This window comes from Punica granatum, chromosome 7, assembly GCF_007655135.1.
Source record: "Punica granatum isolate Tunisia-2019 chromosome 7, ASM765513v2, whole genome shotgun sequence".
NCBI lineage: Eukaryota > Viridiplantae > Streptophyta > Magnoliopsida > Myrtales > Lythraceae > Punica > Punica granatum.
Window position 1 is genome coordinate 27,834,739 of NC_045133.1, and position 18,422 is coordinate 27,853,160.

General features: G+C 43.5%; 4 protein-coding genes across 7 annotated transcripts; 1 reads left to right on the forward strand and 3 right to left on the reverse strand.

The window, feature by feature from the left end:
* Window positions 1-2,213: 2,213 nt before the first annotated feature.
* Window positions 2,214-5,849, reverse strand: LOC116212624 (PRA1 family protein H). Its single transcript, XM_031547250.1, has 5 exons — window positions 5,716-5,849; window positions 4,714-5,620; window positions 4,180-4,316; window positions 3,250-3,321; window positions 2,214-3,171 (listed from the first exon to the last, which is right to left on the reverse strand). Exons 2-5 carry the CDS (start codon window positions 5,133-5,135, stop codon window positions 3,095-3,097), a joined length of 708 nt encoding a protein of 235 aa, XP_031403110.1. The 5' UTR covers window positions 5,136-5,620; window positions 5,716-5,849; the 3' UTR covers window positions 2,214-3,094.
* Window positions 5,730-7,985, forward strand: LOC116212623 (ribosomal protein L11 methyltransferase). Of its 2 annotated transcripts, none has more exons than XM_031547247.1 (7): window positions 5,730-6,041; window positions 6,141-6,224; window positions 6,341-6,481; window positions 6,596-6,661; window positions 6,811-6,978; window positions 7,213-7,536; window positions 7,640-7,985. In XM_031547247.1, exons 1-7 carry the CDS (start codon window positions 5,766-5,768, stop codon window positions 7,751-7,753), a joined length of 1,173 nt encoding a protein of 390 aa, XP_031403107.1. In that variant the 5' UTR covers window positions 5,730-5,765; the 3' UTR covers window positions 7,754-7,985. The 2 variants fall into 2 exon arrangements, with proteins under 2 accessions (XP_031403107.1, XP_031403108.1); XM_031547248.1 differs by having other exon boundaries at window positions 7,213-7,519.
* On the reverse strand, window positions 7,743-11,078 carry LOC116212621. Of its 3 annotated transcripts, XR_004157887.1 has the most exons (5): window positions 10,970-11,078; window positions 10,779-10,862; window positions 8,589-10,454; window positions 8,263-8,483; window positions 7,743-7,884 (listed from the first exon to the last, which is right to left on the reverse strand). XR_004157887.1 is itself a non-coding variant. In XM_031547245.1 (4 exons), exons 2-4 carry the CDS (start codon window positions 10,827-10,829, stop codon window positions 8,418-8,420), a joined length of 1,983 nt encoding a protein of 660 aa, XP_031403105.1. In that variant the 5' UTR covers window positions 10,830-10,862; window positions 10,970-11,078; the 3' UTR covers window positions 8,063-8,417. The 3 variants fall into 3 exon arrangements, 2 of the variants coding, with proteins under 2 accessions (XP_031403105.1, XP_031403106.1); XM_031547245.1 differs by lacking the exon at window positions 7,743-7,884 and having other exon boundaries at window positions 8,063-8,483; XM_031547246.1 differs by lacking the exon at window positions 7,743-7,884 and having other exon boundaries at window positions 8,063-8,483; window positions 11,007-11,076.
* A 5,211-nt stretch (window positions 11,079-16,289) lies between these two features.
* LOC116215524 (ethylene-responsive transcription factor 4) lies at window positions 16,290-17,407 on the reverse strand. The gene has a single exon (XM_031551266.1). It carries the CDS (start codon window positions 17,324-17,326, stop codon window positions 16,700-16,702), a length of 627 nt encoding a protein of 208 aa, XP_031407126.1. The 5' UTR covers window positions 17,327-17,407; the 3' UTR covers window positions 16,290-16,699.
* Between the last annotated feature and the right edge of the window lie 1,015 nt (window positions 17,408-18,422).

Genomic DNA, 18,422 nt, shown 5'->3' on the forward strand with positions numbered 1-18,422 from the left:
GAGCTTAAAATAGTCCATACGAGGCCTATGATCTACATTTTGTCTGCACGGAAGGAGGATTGGACCGAGTTGTCCATTACAACTAATGATTGCAAAATGGGTCGAAATGTGCCCAAATCCATGACCTTAAAATTTCTGCCCAATCAGCGATTACGCCTTAAAATTGAGCTCATATATATGAAGCGTCCGATTTACATTATTACGGATTAGACGGAATTTCAGAACCAATAAATGAATCATTCGACTTAACATTAGCAAAATTCACCGAAATGTGACCCAATCAAGGATCCATAGCAAGTAATATCAAGAAAATTATGGAGCACTTTGCGTTTGAGCCCAAAATGAACTCGTGCGACGCAAAAGATCTGAAGTATGGATTTGCTGAAGATTTGGGCTGAGTTGGCTATTGGAATTGAAGAGAGCAAAATGGGCCGAGATGTGGCCGCATCCATGATCTACAGTATAGTAACTAAGGAATATTGGAAATTCTGGCCATGATTTTGTGACTCGGCTTTACATCATCCTGTATATAAGTCTATGATCTCCAATATGAATTACAGAGGAAATTCAGAACCAAATGGACCATTGGCATTAACGTTAGCAAAATTCTTCGAAATTTGGTCAAGTCAATGATCTCAGCAAGGGATACTGAAGATCTCGAGGCCATTTTGTGTTTGATTTAAAAATGATCCAGTACAAAACTCATGATTTACAACGTAGATTGAGATGAGCCGATTTGAACCAAACTTACCATTAAATTGACGATAGCAAAATGGACCGTGATTCATACCAAGGGATATTGAAAATTTCGCTCCAATTCTGGATTAGGCTTTAAATGAGCTTGCGCGAAGCCTATGAACAATATGCGTTCGAAGGAAGTTTAGATCAAAATGGACCGTATTTCACTTGACGTTAGCAAAGTTCGCCAAAATCTGGCCCTATATATCATTGATCTGTAGCAAGGGATATCGAAACTTTGGACCATTTTGCATCTGAGCTTAAAATAAGCCCGTACGATTCCAATGATGAAAAAAAAAGGGCCCATACGGAACTCGTGATTTACAATATGAACTGGGAGGAGATTTGGACCCAATTTGAACCGCTGGAATTGGCGATAGCAAGCAAGGCTAGGCCATGATGATTTTATATTATAGCAGGGGATATTGGATATTTGGGCCGCATTCGTGATTCGGCTTTAAATGAGCTCTTAAGAACCGAACCCCATGTTCTATAATCTGTGTTAGGAGAAATTTTAGATAAAAAAAGAAAAAGAAAAAGGACCGTTCGTCTCGAAACGTTAGGAACATCCGCCGAAACGTGGCCCAGTCATTGATATGTAGCGATGGATATTGAAATCTCCGATCCCGATCTCGAAATGAGCTTGTATGACACCAATGATCTACAATATGGACTGGGAGGATATTCGAACCAAGTTGATCATTGGAATCGACGATATCAAAATGGGCCGAAAAGCGGCTCGATCCGTGATCTACAGTAAGGGAAATTGGAAATTTCGGCCCGATTCACAATTCTTCTCGAAATGCATCCATATAAAAAGCTTTTGATCTACAGTGTGTCTTATGAAGAAATTCAAAACCAAATGGACCATTGGACTTTGATGTTAGCAAAATTCGCCAAGATGTGGTCAAGTCGATGATGGTCTATCTAGAAAGGGAAACTGGAATTTTCGGGTAATTTTGTATTTGATCTTAGAATAAGTCCGCATAAAACTCATGTTTTACAATATGGATTGGGAGGGGACTTGGACCATATTGACCATTGGAATCAACGGTAGCCTAATCAGGGCATGATGTATAGTAAGGTACATTGAATATTTCGGCCCAATTCACGATTCGCCTTTAAATTAGCTCTCAAGAGCCCTGTGATCTACAATGTGTTAAGAGGGAATTTTAGATCAAAATGGACTATTAGACTTGATGTCAGCAAAATTCGCCAAAATGTGACCCAATCAGTGATCTATAGCAAAGGCTATACCATATCCATATCCCACCACTGATTGGTCCTCAAGGAGAAAACAAGCCACCATATCCCATCATTTATGGGCTTTGGTCTTGAGCTAATACGATGTCCCTTGACCTCAGATTATACCCGCACTTTTCAATGGGTCCGGAAGTTTCCCTAGTCTAGGCCGAGCCCGGATAGGGGTAAGACTGCCAGTGCCAGAGATCGGATGATCAAGTGAAACTGAAGAATGTAGCCAGGAAAAGTAGAACCTAGAAAGCTGCACTACTGGTAATATCTCCATGCACATAGAATTATAGAGGAACTTGCTCACAAGTATATTTGGTAATGGATTTGTCAGGAGACTCGGGACCATATAATCTAAAGCCAACCACCCACACTTAAATGTAGAAGCGGAACTGGAAACTCCCCAGGACAAAGTAATGGCGGAGAAAGTAGCAGCTCCCGAGCAGATACAGTCACTACAATAGATTAACTACCCGCGAGGGATTGACTACTTGGCAAGTTGCCAATGTCTTGATACGACTCTGTGCCTCCGTATTTGATCTGGAGCGACTTCTTCCTTCGCCATTACTTCTAAGTAGGTTAACAACTATCCAGACTTGGATGAAGCAGATCTCCAATTTGAACATCTCCATGCAGCAAGCCCACCCAATGCAGGGTCTTAATCTCGAGCAACTCCATTTACATCAAAAAAGTCATCATGCCACAACATTAATGCTTCAACCGAGCTTAATCATTTCACAACTTGTAGGCCCCTGACCTCCACAAAGATGTCCAGGTTCTATATATAGCCTTTGATGGGAAATTAGATGGGAATATGATATCTCACCACTCCAAAAAGGATGATCCTCCTCAACTGCAGCCAAGATGAATCCAAAAAGGCAGACCCATAACAACATCTATAGGAATCCAAAGAACCTCGATTTTGATGGTAGTAGTAAGCCTCAGATACAGAGCACAAATCAGCAAAACTGGTACTACCTTAACCCACCCCAATCTGATTATCTCATTGTAGGAGGAAACTGATATTGCAGGTCATGCCAAAAGCTCATCAATCATCAGAAAGAGAAACATCTTGTAGGACAGCAATCTCAACTTGGTTAAGCTCTTAATTCCTTCTACCTCCGCTTCTTATGAGCTGCTTCCTAGGAGTTAACTTCCGGAATGCAGCATGCAGCATTAAGACTGTGAAACAGTTGCAATTAAGAGCAGATACAGAACATATGAAAAATCTAAGTGAAGCAGAAGGTATCTTTCTCTCACCTGCATAGCTGACAGCAAGTGAACAGAACAGTGCCATCTGGACATTGCAACATAACAGAATCACTGCTGTGGCTGCAAAAGAGATGCACTTTAGACAATTGAATTCTGCGATACATATGTGTCCACATCTATAATTTTTAAGCCTAGCTCAGCAATTCCAGAAAGTAAAGGACACTTCCAGCAGAAATTAGAAGACAGCTACAATAAGAGTAACTAGCAATCTCGTATAAATATTAACTTAAGATCAGCAGTTGCACTGCACTTTAGCTGCAAGTTGTGGCCACCATTCCGTGGCAAGTGAGCATTTTCAGGACTATGTAAAATGAATGAAGGTATACAACAATGAGAATTTCTGAAAGTAAAAGGAACCCCTGGATTGTAATCTTTATGGCTCACTAATTTCTGGCACGGCGCCAAAGAAAGCTCTGATCCTTCTCAGTTTTTTTTTTTTTTGGGATAAAGTTCTTTTGAGTTTTGGACCAGAAGAAACACACCGTTTACTAATTAATCTAGGAGATGCGCCCTGAAAAGAAAACAAGATAATCATCCTAGTCCAAAATGCTAGAAGTAGCATGCCACACAATCATATATGACTTAAGATTTACTTCACAAGATCCTGAAATTATCCTCGTGCTCCTTTCGCATCCAAAATGCTCCCACATGAAGTAAAAATTGGACAAAATATTTTCAAAGAATTATCTAATGGCTTGCTACTTATAAGAAAAAGACCTTATATAAAGAACACTAGGAAGACCAAAAAAAAGAAACTAACAGTTTATTAGGAAATATACATCTTGCTCATTGGTGTTGGAGACAGAAAGACAAGCTTTCACTGAAAAAAATCAAAAGATATAGGGAAAATTCCGGTGCATGTTTTCCGACACTGAAACAGAAAAACAACGGTCGATGGAGAAAAGAGAGCTAACTCACCACACTGAGCAGTCCGGATCAGACATAACCGAATGATAGGTCGTTGGTTAAATCCCCATTTATCATCACTGAACTTGAAAAAATCCCAAAGAGCTAAACTAGACAACAACCCAACAAGGGCAAATGGCATCTGATACCTGCAATCGATACGAAATCAATTGAGCAATTCATTGTCTAGACAATCCATCCAGCCAAACCAAAGAGAGCAAAATGAAGTGATAAGAGTTTTAAAACTCTCTTATAATTTTGCATTCTTTCCAGCTTTCCCCCCAAACTCATCATTACAAGTTCAACTCCAGAATATGGGCAAAGATAATTACGCCAGTCCTCATTATCATTTACAGTTAGTTCTAAGTAAAACGATTAAACATGCTACATAACTCCAATTCCAATTAGCTACATGATTCGAGCAGGAAATAACTTCAAGGAGGACAAAGCAGATATCCGTAAGCCGAAGGCAGTAAGCTCCAATTTCCAGAAACGGAATGAGATATGCTAGGGAAATCGTAGATAGAGAGAGAAGACGATGCGTACAGAGTACAGGCGAAGAAGAGGATAAACAGTGTGGCGTAATTGCGGGCGAAGCGCTTGACATTCTCCTGAACCCTAAGCCTCGCTTGAGTGGGCGACGACGGGAATGAGTAGGAATCGCACGACCCGACAAAACCGTCCGTCCACGATGGGGTCTCGCCGGAGAAGTCATCGGTGGTGAGCTTGGCGAAGGGGTTAAGTGTGAAGAGGGAGATTAGTGTTCCTAGGTGAGAGAAGAGGGAGGAGAAGAATCCGCCGCCGGCACCGGGAGGTACGCCGAGTCCAGAGCCGGCGGAGGCGGATGCGGAGGGGGCGGAAGCGGAGGAGCGCTGGTCGAGGAGCTCGAGGTAACCGGAGTCGCGGAGCCACGACTCCAGCGCAGGCTCCGGCAGGCTTAGGGATAAGGGATTCGATTGGAACGACATTTCTTCGTTTTATGAGAGTTTGGGGCTTATCACGACATGTTGTCACTTTATCGGGTTCTGTTTTTGGGTTTTATTTGCTCCGGTCAGCTCAGCGCGCCCTCTCCCGTCCCATGTGGGGGAGACATCACGGTCATCATTGTTTTTCTCATAACAATATTTCATTTTTATCTTCTTCTTTTTTATTTATTAATCTATGGTTAAATAGTGTCTGGGCCAGTCTATGTGCATTAGTTCGATTTATACACCACCTTCCCGACGAGTCAAAGACAAGCGCCATTCGCGCTCGACCTAATAATTAGTTGTGTGTTATTACATGACTTAAGAATCTATTTAAATTGTGTTTAAAAAAAAATGGATGGAGCTAGACAACCGATAATCTTGTCAATATGAGAAAATAATAATGAAAGGTTAAAAAAGCAAATATTATATAACTAAACTTACTCTTCGTGGTTTGTTGTGCAGAAGCACCCGATCCATGCAATAATCTGTGGAAATTTCTATATATATATTTATTTATTTTATTTTTATAAGTAGACAAAAATCTTGTTAAAACGTGTCGTTGAGAGAGACAGGGGCGTACCTTTCATCTATCTGCCTGCGGCTGCTTGAATCTTCTGACCGAGACCGAAAATGTCGGCCAGTCATTTCGTCAAACAACTCTTCCGCTTCAACTCCCGCCATTACCTTGCACGACCTCCGTCTCCCTCCTCCCTGCTCCTAAGCTGCCTCTCATCAGCTCTTTCCAGGACCTATAATCACCGCACTCCTTACACAACCGACAGCAGATTTTCCTCCGGTTCTCCTTCTTCTTCTTGCTCTTTGTCAGTGTCTTCGGAGACCGCCGCCACAGAACCGTTCTCATCATCTTATCTCTCTGTCCGCATCCAGTGCCGGAAAGACGAGGCTGTAAGTTCGGACAACCGAACTGGTGTTCCTCGCAAGAGGTAGCTAGCTGATTGCGGTCCCTTCTCTACTTAAGATCTGATCTTTACGCTCTGCCCTCAGGATGTGCTTTCAGAAGCTCTTTTGTGCTTCGGTGCGAGCTCCATCAGCATCGATGAAGAAGATGGCCCCACGAGCTCCGATGAGGTATCGCGTTCATAAGCAAGAATTTTGCGTCGAGTTTGCGGGACTGCTGCACGAATTTGTCCTCAAAGGTGAAAAACTACCTGAGTTGAAGTTCTCATCAAAATAATGTTCTGCAGATTTCAATCGATTCTGTATTTTCTCCAAGTGAAGATGTGGGCGCGTGCATTTCAAATGCAGCTGATTCCATAGGCTTGAAAGAACTTCCAAAGTATGAGGTCGAAAGGCGAGAGCAAGAGGACTGGATTACGAAAAGCCAGGTCGATTTCCTTCTCTAGCAATGCTCTCGATGCTGTTCTTCTTGAAACCTCGATGCATGACCATATCCATGTTAGTATGTTCTCGCTCTCAATCCCCTTGGTTACCTGTTGCAGGAATCGTTTCATCCAGTGGAAGTTACGGAAGGACTTTGGATTGTGCCCGAGTGGCGAGCACCCCCAGTATGATTCCTTCAATATGTGTCGTGAAACATCGTACCATTCTTAATTGCAGACCCGAGAACTGTCCCGTTCTTGAAATGTTTTGATTTATATAGATTTGATACTGCTGGGCTTCGACAGTCGTGACGAGGCTTGCTTTGCTTGTGCAGGATGTGAATGCGACAAACATTATTCTGAATCCCGGATTAGCTTTTGGAACTGGGGAGCACCCTACTACGAGTTTATGTCTACAGCTGCTCCGTGGACTCATAAGAGGAGGGGAACACTTCTTGGACTATGGAACTGGTTCTGGAGTTCTCGCTATCGCAGCACTCAAGGTACCTGCAAATCACATCAAACATATATATCATCAGACACTAACGCTGCACCTAATAATTGATACTGCTAGCTTGATTGGAGGGAACCAGGATTGCATCAAAGTTTTCAAAAGTTTAGGGCAAGTAATTACGTCTTTCACCCATCACCAACCTGTGTCTATTGAGTAACCAATTAGCAGAAGCTGATGAAACAACATTCTCGAATTTCCGCCGGCACAACTCCCGGGGATCCAGCTAGGTGCAGGCTTGGCAGTTGGAATTGATATAGATCCTGTGGCGATATCATCAGCTCGTCAAAACGCTGCTCTGAACAACATTGGCCCTGGGAGGATGCGACTCCACCTAGTCCCAGACAATCGTCCCGCCTCAAACGAAGCAATGCGTGTAGATGAAGAAGGGAGGGCCGCTCCTGGGCATGAGTTTATCTCGGAAGAAGAGATGTATGATATTATCATTGCAAACATACTCTTGAATCCTCTGTTAGAGTTAGCTGATCAAATCATATCATACGCGAAGCCTGGTGCAGTTGTCGGCATCTCTGGTATCTTATTGGAGCAGGTATCTTATATTCGTTTCTTTTTGGCCAGTCATGAGTCACATGACGCCACTAGTTCACGAGGAATATGTGAACCTGATTCGAGTGTCCTCTGTATTTGTGTAGGTTCCGTACATCACCAGTCGATATTCACATTTCATGGAAGGTATATCAGTCTCAGAATTGGATGATTGGGCATGTGTCACTGGCAGGAGGAAGAAGCATCTCTCAGGCAGCTAAGCTTCCACTTAACTTGCTCAAGTGAAGTTGCCAACACTTACGGCGTTATCCGCCTTGTGCACATGTTAGTCCGGAACCACGAATGTAAACTTTCTCCCACACAAAAGTGTAACTATCTTCCATGCAGTTACCTGCTTAATATCATTAGCGTATGAGCTACATAGCTGCCCTAAGTGTATGTACTCGAAACTCTTTCAGATTTCAATTTAATGGAACTGTCTCTCTTCTCTAAGTTTCCATTGCATTGATCGCGCATGACGAGGCATTCTCATGATATAAAGGTTGTTGATGAACCGACAACCAGAAAGATGCATAAAATGTTAAAAGGAATTTCCCATGCAATGTTTTACGTCATTGACTAAATTAAGATAGTGAAAACTATGACGTTGACGAGCTCATGCTTGGGAACAAAGCTCAGAACTTAGGAGAACGATTCTGAACTTAGAAGGACAATTCTAAACCGGAAATGACTGCTCAAGAGCCAATAAATACCACTGATCAGTGCTTACCAGGAAAAACTTCATTGATTAGTAAAACAAGAACAGATTAAGCTCCCTCCAAGCTACAAGAACCTTTCCATAGCTTAGAGAGGCTTCAGCAACACACATATGCTACACATTCAAAAGGAGAACCTCCACGAGCCCCGCAACGCAACATGAATCTGTCATCTCTTAAGTTGCCTTCTAGCGAGAGCAGGGGCTCTCTTTGGTATATAAACTTGGTAGCTCACCTGTTCATAAGTTACCCGCATCACATATATAATGGCATCGGGCCTCAGTTATCAATTGAAAGGATTAATTTAAGAGGGCAGAATCTTAAAGAGTATAGACCTCACCTGAATGGTTTCTCCGCCGCGAGTAACAGACATTGTCTTCTGTTCATACTGGGGCCCATCCTTACCATCATCTTTAACTTTATCAGCAGAGTTCGTTTCTCCGAGTAAAGATATAGTGCAAGAACTCGATGAAGGTTCAGTGGCAGCAGAACCACATTGCTTATTCACCTCATTGTTACCAGATTTGTCACCGGAAGTCCCAACTTTGGCCGTATTAGCAGAAATCTTATTAGCAGTAACCTTCGTCTCCAACAGCTTAGCTTGAGGTGGTTCCTTAATGCAAGATCTCGATGAAGGTTCAGTAGCAGCAGAACCACATTGCTTATTCACTTCAGTGTTGCCAGATTTGTCACCAGAAGTCCCAACTTTGGCCAAATTAGCAGAAATCTTATTAGCAGAAGTTTTCGTCTCCAACGGCTTAGCTTGAGCCGGTTCTTTAGTGGGATGAGGCAATTCCTGAGAGGTGAGTTCAGTTCTTGCCGAATCCCGCCTCCATGTGAATTGTGTCACCCTTGGTTTATTAGCAGCGAAATCACCTCTACGGATCAGATTTCCTCCAAGTAAATCACCATCAGTCGCTGGAACTGACCCTCTGAGAGTTGATAATGGCCTAGCACTAGCAGCTTCACATTGTTTATTCCCAATATTTCCATCAACCGAGGTCGTATTAGTGGAAATTCTCCTCCGAACACTTGTACTATCCTCTTTGATTTGAGTTGTGTCTGCTGATACTACAGGATCCTCCTTAGGGGAATTCATTTGAGCCGATTCAGTAGTAACAATTGGAATTTGCTTCAAATCACTATTATTTTCACGACGATCAGAAACCCCACGGCCCTTATCAATCCTTCGAAATCTTTTTAGGTTCTCCAGGGCCCTTTGCCTCAATACTGACTCTAAATCCTCATCAGCTGCACTATCAGAAACGACCGTCTCATGTCCTTTAACAGTATTAAGAGAAGGAGCCACATCCGAGGATGGCTTACTTGCATCATATTGGTCCCTGCCACCTCCACTATTCTCTACAACTCCGGTGCCAGTTTTATTAGGTGTAGCGGCTTCTGCAAACTCCTCACTACCCACTTGCCCTTTCATCTCGGACTCGACATAGGTTTGATCAGCCAATTCCTTCTTACTCCCACCATCATTACTGTCATTGCTTCGGGATGAAGGATAGTCATCGTTATCATATAAAATCTCTTCTTTCTGCTCATCTCTGTCCAAATTTCTCTCCTCAGCCTTGTCACTCACCATAATAACAGATCTCAACCTCATTGAATTACTGGCACTGACCACTCTCTCCTCATTCCGATCATTACTACTCATGCTACATTTGCTGCAGGAAGAAGTGCCCCTTGGCCTGTATCTACTACTTTCAGCTGAAGCCTTACCCATGGCAGCATCCCGTCTATGTTTCTCTCTTCTCCTAGACCTGCCCCGTTGACTCTCAAAGTCATTTTCCCCACTGTTCTTGCTTCCACTATCACATGTTGAGCAGCTCAAGGAACCACCACTAGTCGAGCTAACACTGGCACGTCTCTTAGGTTTCTTCTTGTGGGCTTTCTTCCTGGCACCCGAATCATCATTTCTTTTAGACACCTTCCTCTTCCGAGACGGACGCGGCTCTGCACTGCTGTCAGAGCTGTAAGAGTGCCTCCGATCCCTTTTCTTACTTCCCCGTGCAGTACTGCGTGTGAGAGACCTTGACCTCCTCCGATGCCTATGATCATCCTCGGAACTGGAATATGAGGAACCGTATGGATCATAGTCGCTCGAGTAGGAATCAGAATCGTGACGACGACGAAGTTTCTTCGATTTATTCCGCGTTCTCTTGCTCTTGGTCTTGCCCTTCCTCCTGGTACGGCCCTGAATAACCAAAATCAAAGAAACCAAAGTTAAACGAAACGGAAAAGGCAACAAAATGTACGCACAGCTTCATCTCAAGCACCAAAACCAAATGTGAACATAATACTGCTCAGCGAATTCAATTACTGACAAACTACCATCACAAAATTAAATTGTTACATAATCACAAGTTTTTATATGATAATCACAAATTGACATGTTAAAACCCTAAATAATTAAACTGGCGAACTATCACGAGCCGGGCATGTGATTTAGAACTAGCTTGGTACATTGATCCAATCAGTCGCACGCAGAGAGAAAGAGGGAGGGAGAGAGATGGCGTACGAGAGGGGAAGCATCGGAGCGTTTCTTCTTCCTAGAAGAAGATTTCCCCATACTCGGCTTCTGGATTCTGCTACTGCCTGTCACCTGCAAACGATCGATCAATGCAGAGGAAGGAGAGAGAGACAGAGAGAGTGAGTGGCGATGGGACAGAATCACAAAAGGCAAAGAAAAAAAGCTTCAGCGAGACGGACCGGATGCAGTTAGAGAAGGAAAATGGGTGGTGATGACCTGACGATGATGGTGATGGAAGGCCGGAGGTGACGGTTTCTTGCCTCGTCGCGCTTGTGGCTGGGGAACGATGGGGGGGGTGGGCGGGTCTCGTCTCGGTTCATCGTGGGCCGGATCTGGGCCCTCTTTACTAGCCTATCAACGGAAGGAACTGGAAGTTATTGGGCCTGTCTGGGCTCATCTGGACTCTGGGAACTGACGAGTGACAACCCTTGCTTGGTGGGCCGAACAAGCTTTGTTCCTCACCGTTGGTCAAAGCTGAGGCTTACTAGTAGATCATCATCCGATAAGCCATAAGGCTCGTTAAGCACTTGAACATCAAAATTGCACCATTCTATTCAATACTCATCTAATGTGCGTAGCTGAATATATTCGGGTTTATCGAGAGTCTGACTTCGTACGCTTTAAGTTAAGTCGTCATATGATACTTATCCATCAAAAGAAAAAAAAAAAAAAAAAAGAGGAGAAAATTCTTATGCGATAGCCTAATAATTTATAAAGAGATATAGATAGTCTCACGACGAGTATAAAATCCGAAATCTCTTACTTGCTAAGCGATCTCTCTTTGATTATCATCATTTTTTATTTTGCGGATAACATTAATTGTTGTATAAAATTTAACGAACCACTATGATCAGTATTAGCATTATGCCTTTACAATTTGCATTATTTGTTTCATTCGCAGATGCACTAGCTTCATATTGGCGACTCCTAATCTCCCTTACATTTTGTGCACCAAATTTGACTATTTGACTGGCAAATATTGACCCTATGCAATCGATCACTGACTCGCCTAAACAAAATTTGACATTGGTTTGACTATTAACATGCGTCCTGTATAGTTCATGGAGCTATAATGCTAAGAAATGTATTTTTGACAATTTTGGTTAAGGAATTTGCATAATGCGTATTTATATCATGTTTTATACAAATAAATAGAAAGACCAATTTGGATCCATATTACTAGTTTCTTCCCTCCATCCCAAATAATTATTAATTGGAGGAAAATAATACAATGCAATTACAGGACTTCGAATGAATCAAAAGACTGAATAGGTTGAAAAGTGAATAAAAAGAAACGCATTTTTTTTATGCATGTTAAAATAAAATATTTAGATACAGTAGAATTTTCTTCACAAACTTAAGTCAACCGGACGAAGCAAAGAATCCATCCCACCCAACCCCCCATTGGAAATACCCTCAAACGCCGTTATGACGGAGCTCAAGGAAACCATCCAACGACAACAGCTGGAGCTGAGACTCGGTCACCTGACAGCCCAGCAGCCACTCGCACCAGCCGCCGCCCCTCACCAAAAGAATTTAGAATTTATATATATAATCTCATTCTCTCTCTCTCTCTCCCCTGTCTTCCCTACGTCCCTCCACGTGGCGTCTCCTCGCCTTGCCCACCGTACTGGTGGGCCCCGCCGCACCAACACAAACGCACCGGCTCAAGGTGCCCGTCCCATTCAGAACACGTCACCCGAGCCGACCACCACTCCCGGCTGCTATCCGTACGAGACCCACGTGACGTCTGCACACGTGGCCGCCCATGGTTGGAGCTCCGTCCATGTCTTGGTACAACTTCATGCAGGAGGGAGGGAGGGAAGGAAGAAAATCTTGTGTTGGTGGATTCTAGACGACATTGCGGGTGTGTGGGGCCCACGACTTAAAAAGCGGCCGCCGCGCCTCCCTCCACTTTCTAATCTTTCCTTTTTTATTTTTTAAACGGGGACCGTTCACACGGGGGACCCAATCCTGCCGCCTAAATTACATAAATAGTTACCCTTTCGGTTGTCCTATGAATCTGTCCTAAAATAATCCGATATATATAATTGTCTTATACAAAAGGCAATATGAGAGGAACAAATTAAGGATTTAATTATTCCGTTGGAAGATGGCTTGCGACGGCTGCCTACTAACTAAATGGAAGATTTTCTGGTCTATGCACCTAACGACAAGGAACCATGATATTTAAGTGAGTGCATGTATGTAAGCATCCCGCCTATCATTTCTTCCAAGTGAAATCAGCATATATACTCATAAAATATCAATATATGATCTAAAAAAAGCCTTCGAAATATTTGAGTGTTTTTATATCCTCTTAATAATCAATATAAATTTTTTCTATTTAAAATATCATACTCGTAATGATATAAATTATAATTTGCATGGCTCTTATTAATTATTTAATATATGTGAATATACTATTGTGAGAATCATTGGGTGCATTTTTAGGATGATTTAACGCTTTATTAACGTCATTATTTTATTTTATTTTATTTACGTATTAAACTTTTTTACGCCAGATTTATATATTATTTAACTTGTGACTTTCTTTGTTTAATCTTGATATGAATTTATTGGCGCTAGGTGGAAGTGGAACTATAATTCATACCATTTCATTCATGAAAAATTCAAACGATTTGATTTTTCAATATTTAAAAAGATTATAAGATTAACGAAAGGAAGAGTACAAGGAGTAAATGCACCTTAAATTGCCAGGAAAAAAAATAAGCGCAGGATACATGGTTGTTACAATTGAGACTCTTCGGGACGACTTCATCTATGATACATGCAAGATGGACATATAAATTAAGCAGGAAAAATATACTATACATCAATCTTGTCTTTGAATTGAAAATGGTGGGTGGAAAAGTTCACTCGTCGTTGTTTGCTTCACAAGTCTCAGTGACTTTCTCTTTCCCCTTTCTCTTTTCCAGGGAACATCGGCGATTGCTGCGAAAAATTTAAATCTTTGTAATGGTGAAATCGTTCGTAAAAACTTTTTAATCGATCCAGAAAGACAGACGATGACATCGATTGAGAATGAATGAAATAACCAATGGTCCTGCGTATAAGTTGTTGGCCGCAATCGTGGGTAATAGTTTTCACCAAATAAAAGGAAAAAAGAACACCAAAACAACAACTCATGCTTAGTAAAGAAAGATCCACCAATACCCACTGTCAGTTGCTGACATTGTTAGTAATCATCTTCCACTAATTAATATCGACGCTTGACCTTTCTCATAACTAGAGCTTTTTTTAATCTCTTGGATTTATCCCCTATATTTTCCTTAATCAATTTCAGCCTAGCTTAATTCCGCGAGTAATAGGTCATTCGCTTGTGTCCCCATCGTGGATCTCAATAATTGTGTGATATGCCAGGCAAAAGTGAGAAAAAAAAAATGTCCTGATGGATTATTGGATTATTTTCTTAAATATGATGCAAAAATGCACTTAATGTAGATTGCGACAACCATCTTATTGCTCTAAGCACGTAGCCAATTAATTAGTGAATCGGGATTTATGATCTGCTTATTCTTGTACATTTCTACTAACATGCTAATGAGCGACCACCTTGTGCAGTATCATGTCTATGATTTCCTCTTTAAGTGGACAAGCAAGAAAGTTCCATGAAACCCTCTCACTCTGGTATTAAATATTAAAAAAAAACTCTTGGAAATTAAAAAGTGCAAAAAAAATGGAAAGAGGACGAAAATAATCGAGTTGGCCGGTAGAGAGAGAGTGGGGGGAAGGGGAGGGTGTGGGTCACGTGACGGACGACATGTTAGAGAAAACCGGACATCGACCTCGTCAACACGTAATTACTAGGCGGGGCCCACGCCGTTAACGCGCCTCCTCCTGATTCGGTCATCATCCCATCCCTCCCTTACCCAAACAGCAGGTTTCGCCGTCGGTGCCGCCTAACAGTTAAAGTGGGTCCCACTCACTCCCCCCCACCACCTTCGGTCCCATCCCGACAGGGATATTTCTTAATTGTGAGCGCGTCCGCAGGGAGCCCAGACGTTTATGTCCTGCCTCGCCTGCCGTCCGATCGGAAAGGAGACGATCTTGATTCGAGCGGAAAGGACAAGCCTGTGCGAAAATCACGAGGCCGTGTGATGCACCCGGCGGTCAAAGACAGAAAGTGGGGGTGGGGGGGGCCCCCAAGCCCCCTTCCTTCATTTGCTTCTCATCATAGGCTGCTGTAAAAAAAGCTCGCAGATTTTTCTTTTCTTTTCTTTCCTTCTTCGTTTTCTTTTTTTCTAGATAAATAATTTATAAAATTGCAGATTTAATTTCAAAGTGGCCCCTAGAGTATTGATATAGTTCAACGTTAATGGCCCCCCAAGTTTTAGTTTTCGTAATTAGTCTGCTCAAGTTTCCAGTTACCGCAGTATTTACCGTAATAAAGTTTTATTTTTTCACAATCGCCCCACACACACGCGTGTTCCTTGACAATATTTTCTTAAGTACTTCATTTTGTTTTGTTATGTTATCCTCATATATGTACATCATAACATAATCTATGTAATTACTCTTATGAGCGTTATTATGAAATATTTTTTACATGGTGCAACGTAGAATTTGATCGACCCGATCACCTCCCACCAGTAGGGACCACGAGATCGCCTCACGGGGCATGAAGCAGCTTGCATTGCAGTAGATGCCTGGACGGGACAATGGGGTTGAGAAGCTCATGGGGGATGATGATTGATGAAAAGAATCACAAAAAGGATAAAAATGGGGCGGGTAATGGATATTACTAATGTACAAGACTGAACAATGTTTTTGGGTGAGATGTTTGGTTCTAATCCAGTGTTGATTTTCACAAAATATAGCAGAGATAGGACATTGCATAATTCTGCATTAACATATTTGTGGGTATTAACCATTCAATTGATTGACATTTGAGGCACTTTGGTCCCCACCCCCCCCCCCCCCCCCCCCTTCGTAAGGAAAGGGGATTGGCTGATGATTTCGATCTTCCAATGGCCGTCGTCAATTTCTTTATTTGGTACATGTATACTGGACATTATGATGATAAAGAAAGTGGGCCAAGCCGCCGTACGAAGATGGACCAACACGTGGCGTCAGCAAAAGGAGGGAAGGCTCTATCGTGCGCCGTGTGATTTCTGTGGGCACCCCCACCCCACCCTCCCTCCCTCCCTCCCTTCCTACCTTCCTTCAGGAGAAAGTGACTACCTAAAAACCCGAAACCCCCCCACGACAGTCGACACATCTCATGAAAGTAGCTGCCCTGCCTGCCGGTGACTTGTCTCTTCTCCAACACCGCCCTGGCCAACTCCCCCCCCAACCAAAAAACCAGGCCCCCGCATTTAGTCCAATTTCCAGATCCGACCCCCGAACTCTGCAATACTCACCAAAACAGTCCTCACTTTCCGGACTAGAATCAAGAAACCGTGATCTCAGAATTATGGGCCCACGGCATATAGCCGGAACACAAGTGTAAGTCTGGATAAAAGATCGATGCTTGAGTTGAGTCTCGTAGAATATAATGAACTGTCATTAAGCTTTTCGGGTTTGCAAGGGAACAAGAAGAAGATCAAGATCCAGAACGAGAAGCTCAGATCTTCTTTCTCAGTTGCAAAAAGAAAATACAAGGGAGATGTTAATCATCTTATGTACAAAAACATTGAACTAGTCACATGAAATTTATCATCGTTATTGCCGCTGCTGCCGTCGTAGTCGTCCTAGAGCATCATCGGCACATGGATCTCTCGAGTCAGGCTGCGGGCTCTTCTCCTCTCTTCTCTACTTGGGATTGATTTTCTTCCTTCCGTTTCAATTTCGAATCACAAAAACCAATGAAACCAAAACGATCCCCCAAAGGAAAACAAAAAAAGGCCTAACAGATCCGATGGCTCTGCGGGACCAAAAAAAAAAAACTAGGCCACCTCGGGCGCCGGCAGGTTGAGATCTAGCTCGAGGTTGAGGAACGGCTTCCTCCTCGGACCCACGGCGGGGGATGCGCCGGATTCGGCAGCTCCGGAGACGCCTCTGCCCACGGGCCTGAAGCCCGACAGGGCGGGTCGGTCGAACCTGCAGGCCTCGAGGTTAATGTTACTGTTCACCTTCTCCGCACGCGCGAAGGCGTCGAAAAAGAACACAGGCCGCCCCACCGGGAAGCACACGGCGGGGGTGCCGGGGAAGTACTGCCCCGCGGGTGCCCCGCCGAGGCTGAGGTCAAGTGGAGGCGGGGGCGGCGGGGAGGCGGAGTCTATGGTGCTGCTCTGGCTGGGACTGCGGGCAGAGAGGAGCTCAGCGTCGGTGCGGAAGTTAGTCTTGGCCTTGGCGCCTCGGAACTCACGCGCAGCCGCATCGTAGGCACGCGCTGCCTCCTCGGCCGTATCGAAAGTGCCGAGCCAGACCCTGGTCTTCTTCCCGGGGTCCCGGATCTCGGCGGCGTAGCGGCCCCACGGCCTCTTCCTGACGCCGCGGTAGCGGATCTCCTTGCCGGCATGGGGGTTAGGGTTGGCGGCGGCGGTTGCGGCGGGCCTTTCTCTCGGAGCCATTTGCGGTGGTTGTTAGGAGCAGAGCTATGAGAGAGAGAGAGATGTGAGGGGGAGAGTTTTGGATGCTCTGAGATGGATAAACGAGTGAGGGGTCGATTATATAGAGATGGACGGGGCCCAGAGAGAGAGAGAGAGAGAGAGAGAGCGTGAGTGGTATAGAAGGAAAAGCTACGTCCCTTTTGGGCGCTTGTTGTGCACAGTCCGAGCAGGATTAATTGGCTTCCCTTGCAAGGACCAGCCCCCTTCCTTTGTTTCCCATTTTTGCCCTTGCCTCCCTCCCTTATTCTCAATCAATCAATTTTCAGATTGGTGAAACGAAAATGAACATCTCCAATCATTTTGGTTTAAAAAAAAATAATTAATTTAGCTGTTGCTTTGCAGTATCTCTTTTAGTTATTCCGCGGGAATTTCACTTACGGTGGTCGTGTTCCGTTTGGATTATTGTTACCACAGTCGATGTACTCTTTGAGTTACTTCTATAGATCGAACTATAATTTAATGTTGCAGTCATATTAATCAGAAATATTCACAAACAAAAAAGGAATCATATGAATCAAGATAATAACGATTTTATTCTGTTACCTAACTAGGAAAAACTTCATTCCTTCCTAAAAGAAATTAAGCGCCAAAATTTGAAATTGCGCATCCATGGCAAAACTAGCTTTTAAACTCGTCTTATTCTGCTCTTATATATAACATATCGTTCATTAGTAGTTTTATATCCCCTGGACAATAAGGGGATAATGATAAATCCAACAATTCAGGGCTACGAGGTAGCGCCACGTCCGGTCGGACCCCTCCATCTTCACGTGAGTGTGGGCATAAGCAAAGGGCCCAATGAACAGCTTCCCGTCACGCGCCACCTCGGCAGAGGCGCGTGGACCGGGACAGTAGATCGATCAGCGAGGGCTTTGACCGTACCACTACCCCTGCCCGCCGCCCCTGCCGTAATTATATATACACACGCATATATATATATATATATATATAAAAGTAGAAGCAGAATAAATAAAAAAATAAAATAAAAGGAATGGAAACCCCAGAAATAATTACGAGGTCCGAGGGGATGCCACATGGCACGCGGCAGCCCAACCAG